The sequence below is a fragment of the Phoenix dactylifera genome, chromosome 11, assembly GCF_051530095.1.
Source record: "Phoenix dactylifera cultivar Ajwa chromosome 11, Ajwa_hap1_PhDact_Kaust_v1.1, whole genome shotgun sequence".
Lineage (NCBI taxonomy): Eukaryota > Viridiplantae > Streptophyta > Magnoliopsida > Arecales > Arecaceae > Phoenix > Phoenix dactylifera.
In genome coordinates this window covers 28,369,951-28,378,055 of record NC_143200.1, presented here as the reverse complement: position 1 = coordinate 28,378,055, position 8,105 = coordinate 28,369,951, and the positions used below count along the sequence as shown (strand labels likewise).

At 37.3% G+C, this 8,105-nt stretch overlaps 1 protein-coding gene across 3 annotated transcripts; it reads right to left on the bottom strand.

Annotated features, from left to right (window-relative positions):
• Positions 1 to 1,400: 1,400 nt before the first annotated feature.
• Positions 1,401 to 7,265, bottom strand: LOC103710449 (uncharacterized). 3 transcript variants are annotated; one of them, XM_088707690.1, is made up of 6 exons: positions 7,002 to 7,265; positions 6,677 to 6,801; positions 6,476 to 6,572; positions 6,233 to 6,342; positions 4,447 to 4,521; positions 1,401 to 1,576 (listed from the first exon to the last, which is right to left on the bottom strand). In XM_088707690.1, exons 1-6 carry the CDS (start codon positions 7,069 to 7,071, stop codon positions 1,553 to 1,555), a joined length of 501 nt encoding a protein of 166 aa, XP_088563816.1. In that variant the 5' UTR covers positions 7,072 to 7,265; the 3' UTR covers positions 1,401 to 1,552. The 3 variants fall into 3 exon arrangements, with proteins under 3 accessions (XP_088563816.1, XP_088563817.1, XP_008794373.2); XM_088707691.2 differs by having other exon boundaries at positions 1,446 to 1,569; XM_008796151.6 differs by lacking the exon at positions 1,401 to 1,576 and adding an exon at positions 1,860 to 2,204 and having other exon boundaries at positions 7,002 to 7,261.
• Between the last annotated feature and the right edge of the window lie 840 nt (positions 7,266 to 8,105).

Below are 8,105 nucleotides of genomic sequence, written 5' to 3'. Positions count from 1 at the left end.
GATCACGTAACAACCTGTATTGGCCTATAATATTTTTCTTTGTTAGCATGATTATGTATTGGCCTATATTATTTTTCTTCGTTAGCATGATCTTATTAGATCGATTTTAGGGATCTCATAATAACTTTAATACTGTCTATGGGAAGTGCATAAGCACAAATGTTGTACAAAACAATAGCATTTAGGTCCAGCTACTAGATTTCCTTCTATGAATACTGGTACCCGAAATGTTTAGAGGAACTCTATTCACCTGCAGAAACTAATAGAGGTGAAACAATTGAACTATATGCTAGCTATAACTTTATAAGCAAAGAGTTGAGAATTTCTAGATACGATTACAGGAAATCAATAAAGGTGAAATCTGTTTGCCCGCATCAAATATCAAACAGGATTCTGCAAAGATTGAAACATATCATAAAAAGCCTAGGTTGAAGCTTGTGTCTGATGGAGACAAGCCCAATGAGAAAAAGAGAGAGTCAGCTGAGCTGTTCATGTCCAAGGAAATGTAGAAAGGCTATCAGAAAAGTCCAAGACAAAAGAAAAGGAGTAGGTGGATCTACAGTGGGCGCATTATGTTCGGCTTCTACCGTTACGACTTGCGAGTGCAATTTCAATATAGGTCTCTCTCTAGGTACTACTAGTTGCCTCACAACTAAAGAGAAGCCATCATACTGGATCCCATCATCCCAGTTCACCGAGGCCCCGGTTACATGATAGATTTCTCATATCTTGTTTACGTACTCCGGATTTTTTTTTTTTTTCGTTTCTTCAGAGGTTGATTCGTCCATCATATTCCGATCTTTTGTCATTGATAATCGTAACTAAAGGCTAATGTAGCTGCATCAGTGTTTAAACAAGAATCCACAGAATTACATTAACAGGAATTTCTCCCAATTTTCTTATTCCTCTTTCCTTCTGCCTGAGAACTGATATTAGTTCAAGACAGATCTGCGCTGTTGGCATTCAAGAATGCCATTCTCGTTGAGCTATGCCTGTGAGCGGAATGGCATTGTTGGCAGTCTGCATCCTGAAATAGTGATTGGACTCAAAACTCGAGTAGAAATATCTATAAGGAACAATCTCAAGCGTTTCTCTTCAATCTTTTTTGCCTTGAGTTACTTGAATTGTCTGAGAAATCACTCCTGGACAGGCAATAATCATTGTATTAAGGACAACAAGGGATGATACCATTTCGTGATTCACAAACAATCTATGAATCATTTTTGAATCAGTGAGTTATTGCTGAACCATGCACAAATATTTCTGAATAATTCAGCAAATGATCTAATTCATGAATAGTTGATTTTAACGATGATTCCAATGAAAATGTTACTCATGGAGCATATATGAGATATACCGAATGTCAGTGCTCATTCCACATAGCGGCCACATCTCTGAGACTTGTATTCTTCCTGGAATTTCATGTCGAGACTGCTCACAGGATAGCTGTTGCTTCAGAATTTGCTCACAAATATTGGCCTGATTCTCAGACTACAATGCTAAACCTTTCCCAGAACGACAGGCAGAGAGTTGGAAGAGAGCTAGCTCCAGTTCAGGAGGCTTTCAGTCCTGTGCACTACTTAATTTTAAATTAGGCCAGAGAACAAAATTAATACCAAGTTCCACAGTAAATGCACCAGAATACAGCTTCTGAAAGGAAATGCTAAAAGCCTCATGCCACATGTCTAAGTATCTCATCCAATCAGGCATTCTATTATATAATATGCTTCACAGATTGTTTGCAGCGAGAGTCCACGTTCTCCTGGGGCACATGATTTCTTCCAAAATATAGTTTACCAGAAAGTGTTATGGAACCATAGGTAGACATCAATTATTTATTTCTCCTAAACCCAACAAGATTAGTTGAACTACTACCGTTCTCCATGAAAGAAATATAAGTTCCAGCAGTTATTGTACATTGGTGCACTGCATTTTCTAAATTCTACAACGAAGTAAAACAGTGCAAAGTACATGAATGATGTTCAGAGATAAAAATGGTCACAGAAAGTTTATAATGGGATTAACAACTCAGTTCAGAGAGCACCAATTACTGTCAGCATAAAAAAGATACTCCATAATTGAAGGCATTCACTTAATTATACATTAAAATAAGGTGATAATTGAATAAAAGAATTGTATCCCAGTAAAACTTGCTAATCGATGGGAACTTCAACCTCCATTTTCAAATCAGAGTCGCCAAGAATCTGTGAGAAACATGAGATGTTATTCATCTACTAACATCACAAAAGTTTCTTTACTACTAACAGCCAGACGCAGAAGAGTATGTGACAAAAATCTTAAAGCAATGGTGGCTAGAGAAGGGAGAACTAAGAATTTAAAATTAAAAAAAAAAGAGCAAGACAACAGCATGAAACATCCACAAGCAGAGGAAAGAAAACATGGCTAATGCAGTGACAATCAAAACCAAATCAATCCCTATATATCATTAGACATCTCAATGTAGTCATGTCTCGAAGAATTGTGCAAGAAAAAAAAATTCTCACCCCCTAGTGCTGTCGTTAAGGGTCTTATCCTTAGGCATCAGACAACAGCGAAAGACCTAAGCACAGATCTCTTAGACAAACAGACATCAAAATGGTATCCATGTAATGGACTACCTATCATACTGCTGTTATGTACTGAACACCTAGGCAACTCCTAATGTCCTAACTCTTGACCATGTATACAGCATATATATTCTTAAATCATAAATAGGTGCTTGTCATTTTACTCTAGGCTACATGGTCAAGCAATCATATAAAGTTTCCTGTTGATTTGCCCAACTCCTGTAGAAATTTGTACTCTACCTAAATCCCCCAACCATTTGGATGTGAAATTTGTACTCTACCTAAATACTCCAACAAGTTTGGGTGTGAGGTCAATGTTACAACCACAGGCAGTGACAGTCCAAGTACAATACACTATATATAAGCTGCAGAGAGTGCGCATTGCATGGATGAGGATTTTGGAGGTGGATCAGTTAAGAAGCCATGAAGGATATGATAATATGAACCATTAGCAGAGTAGGGCAATATTATTAGGCTTTAGAATTCAAGGAAATGTTTAGTATTTAGGCTTGTCCTGCAATGTTCGAAATTATTAGGCCTCAGCCAGTTTTAGCCAAAATAGGCCAAACCTTTTTTCTTTTGGGGGGAGGACTTGGGCAAAAAAAATATTGCTCAAGCATTTCAAAATAGATGAGCATATAGGCAAGTATAAGCATTCAAGTACATTCATTTATGTTGGATATGAGGCAGATATATGCAAATGCAAATTATAAAAATGACATGCCGCAAGAAAAAGCACTTGCAAGGTAGACGTGTCATAACCAACCCATATAGTACATAAAAAACATTTAAGTCATAATCACTGTTGCATGTATTTCTTGCTCGTATGCCCCCCTCCCCCCCCCCCCCAAAAAAAAAAAAAGAAAAAAAGAAAAAAGAAAACATATAAAATGAAATGTAGTTATCAGTTAATTTCAAATTAAAATGTATTGATCTTTTCAGACCCAACTAACTTCAACAAGAATCAAGAACTACAAATGATTTTGCATATGTTCTACCCAAGGCAAGGTCAAAGGTCATGACAAGGATAATATGTAGTAGCCTAATTACCAATTTTGATTCAATAAACCAAAATCATTATGTTGTATGTAACATTCTTTATTTCAGACAAATTTAAACTTCGATGGAGGATTTCCAATAACAACAACTCCCATTGACAGAGTAATTAGAATTTGAGAGATTTCTTTTTAAAAAAAAAAAATCAGATCATTGATAATATTATATAATTCTAGTGATTTCAATTGCTTCAGGTAAATTTGTAGTTAATAAAAAAGATGGGAAACAGATTCCATATTATACATACAAAGAGACAAACATATTGCCAAATCCAAGGATTTCTTTACATTATCATTTGAAAATTGATGTCATGTTGGACACAAGTGTTTTTAACCTTGATGGTACCATCAAATACCATGGCTCAGCACCTAAAGACATTAAGGCTATGTCCCAAAAGCGGAACAAGAGGGAGTAAAAGTCATTTAACCCAGTTATTCCACCTCTTTTTCAGCCAAACACTCATTGGAATACCTGGACTAAACCACTTTTTCAATAGGGCAACATGACTATTTCTGAAAAGTTGGTATATAATATTTTGCCTTCCAAACACAATTACCTCATTTAACCCAGGAATAAATTACCCTACCATGTAGGGTAGAGTAATTTATTACAGAGTAAAGAGTAGTAGGAGTAAGTTAACCTATTTACTCCAAGTTAACTTATTCCGTTTCCAAATGCAGCCTAATAGTTTATCTTTGCTTTTAGTACAAAGCAACATGGGTTGTAACCTTCTATGTTTATGAAAGTCAAAATTTTGTATTTACATGAATTCAGGCATACACAGAACCAGATGGAGATGTAAGCTTTAGATGAAGTTAAGTACCTTTATGAAGTCTGATAGAACCAGTGAGGAATCCCTTGTGTACCCAGCTTCTTCTAGGACATGGTTCAGAACTTTCTAAGAAAAACAAATAAATCTTGGTATCAAGGCATAGCTTCAACTTAAACAGTTTTTAAGCCAGAGTAATATATAAAATGTTAATCGCAGAGAGTAACACAAAATTGTGAAGAAGAGCCATCATACCAACAATCCAACAAATACATGATGGATCAACTAAAGTAAGCAAAGGCATAAATATGGCGACTAATAAATTGGTTCTTTCTTTTACCATTTTGCACATGAGATATCAAGAGAAAATCTGACAAAGCACTAATAAGCCTACAGTATATGAGCTAGCAGAAGCATTTTCATTGGAAAATAGGCTCATCTAGACACTTAATCCTCAAAACAGGGATAAGGGGAGATAGTCCCTAGAATAGCTTGTTGACAAAGGAGCCCACCAAGACTTTGCCTTTTTTCGTTTTAATTTTTGTTTTAGGCAAACAGTGAAGAGTATAAAACTTATTGACAATTCAGAATTGTCTGTTCACCTTGCCATGCATTCTACAGTCTTTTCCATATTTAATTGTTATAAAGTGGAAAGCTGGATTTGTAGCTCCTTTCCCCCAAAAAAGGACACCTAGATATTTGAGGAGAGCATACTAAATACCAAAGAATCAAGTCTCGGAGGAACGTCTAGCAGGACACCGGGATGGCGTACCATCTCGAGCGTCGGGACAAAACCATCCTGCCATTATCCCAGCATCTCGACCAGCACATCTTAGAACATCCTCTGTGCCGATTGTTGGGATGGTGGGACAGTGGCACATCCCGTTCCATGAGAAAATCGGAACAGCCCCATCCCATGGAATTTAAAACCTTGCTAGATACTACAAAAATGTATTAATTTGGTATACTAAAGTAAATCAGTCAGTCAGTCGGAAAGAGTGAGTGAGTGAGGGCAAGTGAATGAGGCAGAAAGAGGGAGGGAGGGAGGGAGGGAGGGAACGAGTTAGAGGGAGGGAGCGAGCGAGCACTTATATTATACTTTTGCACTGTTGATTATAGTACTTATAGGAACTAAAGCAGTTCATGGCTCTTGATCTAAAGTAATTAAGGTGCTTCCCAGTTGGAAATTACAATTCTAACAATTCTAATTAAGTCAATGATATGATTTTACTCCAAAAACTTAAGGAATGTAAGAGGATCCAGAAGATATTCTACAAAAGGTTACGTGCAACATGAATTTGAGCAGGTATTGAGTGGAAGTGTTATTTACAAGGTCAGTAAAATTTGATCTCACAACTTAAAAGATGAAAATTTCCAGGTATTTATCCTAAATCATCCTATAGAATAGGTGTGAAGTAATCTGCTATTGATATTTGAATATCAATTTGTATGGACCTATGGAACCTGCACTGGAGAACTTACCTATTAAGCGACAACTATTCTTTTTCAAAATAATTGAAGATTTTGCCATACATGGATGACAGTGGGGACACAAGTTCCAATGTCCACTTTCTTCATTTGAATTTGGAATAGACTTTTATTATCTCGAACACATGGACCATGTCATTGATATTTCTGATTTTACACTTACACCATGCACAAAATACTTGATTAACCTAAGATGGAACAAAACAACTTCCACATATAATTTATCCACATTACACGCACTACATATGATTGCATCATTGATATAACGAACATGAGCACATGAACAACTGCAATCTTGGAACAATGACTTATACCAGTGACTAAAGAACTCAGAAACGTGGATTTCACCAACCTGCCTCTGCTGCTCACTCATAAAAGGCCCGGTCAAGTCCCGCATAACACACAGTATATCATTGAATGAAACCTTCCCATCGCCGTCCAAATCATAGACCCTGAATATAACTACAAAAATGAAATCATGTAGCGGCCATTACAGTGGAGACCATAACAGAAAATAAGAACAAGAATAAGAATCTTTTAAGTTCCTTTCTAGAAAGGGGGAAGGAAAAGAGACAGAGGGAATTGCAATAATTACATTCGATCTTCTGTTGCAGAGTCGTGCGAGAACTGAACGCAGACAAAAATGCAACAAAATCCTTAAAATTCAAACCATCCAGCATCCTCAATAGCCTCTGAAATAAGCAACAAACTCACCTCGTAACAATCAAACCCAACGAAAAAGGTTCAAAAAAAAAAAAATCAAACTTTTTTCTATAAGAAACAAAGAATAGCGAACCTGAGAGAGAGGGTTGACTGCAAACTCTGGCACAGACAAGAACTCGTCGGCAGAGATAAATCCCCCACTGTTGCGATCAAGCTGGCAGAACCTGTGGTACAGGGAGACGATCTCTTGCTGCGAAACTGAAATTTTAAATCTTTTTAAGAATAAGAAGAAGGTTTCAGAAAATGACAGCATTATAACCCAATCAAAACCCTGATTTGGACGAGAAACAAGTAGAGATCGGGGTGATGAACAGCGGCATAGCGATGTAAACACAGAGAGAGAAAGAGAGAGATGGGGGGAGAGGAAGGGACGAAAGAGGGGCTTTGGAGGAGCTCACAGGCGTGGTTACAGTGCTCCTGGAGCTCTTCGATGTCGTACTGGGTGAGCATGGAGGAGGTGTTTCCCATTGGATAAAGGATTTCCTGCAAGAAGATTGGGAGAAGAAAGAAGGCTTTTGGACGTGGAGATAGAAACCCTAACCCTAGTTCCGCCAGGAGAAATCGAGGAAGGACATGTACTTGTTTTGCCCTTTTTTTTCTTTTTTTTTTTCCTTCTTTCTTCCGTGCGTCCCGCTGAAAGAAGGGGGAAAAATAACAAGCGATGGATCAATGAGGTGGTCGGCACCGCCCCTCATGGCTGGCACATATGGTCCGGTCACCGCCGGTACAGTTACCTTCTTTTGATTTTTCAACTGGTGCCATGTTTTTCTAAGAAATATTAGACAAATTTTAATCACCTGTATCCAGCAAATAAAGGAACGAGACCGGAAAATCCGGCTATGATTAGCGAGCAAGAGGAAATATGATAATCCGGCCTGTAGTTTTAGCTATTGTACTCCTACTGTTCTCTTTTTTTAAGCTAAGCTCAGCTGATTTGAATATTAATTTTATTGAGTAAAAAAAAAAAAAAGGATCCCCAGACCGGAAAGGAAAGGAAAGCAGGCCTTACTGTTTGTTTTCCATCCTTTTTATTTTTTTCTTTTAAAAAATAAAATTATAAAAAAAATAAAAAATATATTTGATATTGTTATTTTATTTTATTTTAAAAAAATATTTTATCTATACTATCTCTACCATCGTTGCCACTATCTCCATCTACTGCTATTACCATCACCTCAGTTACATTGCTAGCACCACCATAGTTGTCACTATAACTATCCTTGCTACCTCCATCACACCACTTCCACTATCATTGTTGTCTTTTTTTTGTTTTTTTTTGCTATAGCGGATGTATTATATATTACGGGTACGAATACATCCAAAAAGATCAAAGATAACGTCCCGGAGCACTCCGGATAATTCCTCCTCTCCCGGCTAGAGGATCTCCCTAGAATGGTTGGCCACGTAAAAAGCTATCTAGTCTGCTGCCCTGTTGGCCTCTCGGTACACATACTTTGTTTGAACGACCATTCTTCCATACACCATAGCCCGAATATCCTTGA

Bases quoted from the DNA above. Each gene is read 5' to 3' on its own strand.
- LOC103710449 (XM_008796151.6), bottom strand. From the start codon at position 7,071: ATGGGAAACACCTCCTCCATGCTCACCCAGTACGACATCGAAGAGCTC. The intron at 6,802-7,001 runs GTGAGCTCCTCC...TTAAAATTTCAG, and splicing joins GGAGCACTGTAACCACGCCT to TTTCGCAGCAAGAGATCGTC. The intron at 4,522-6,232 runs GTTGGTGAAATC...TGTTTTTCTTAG, and splicing joins TGAGTGAGCAGCAGAGGCAG to AAAGTTCTGAACCATGTCCT.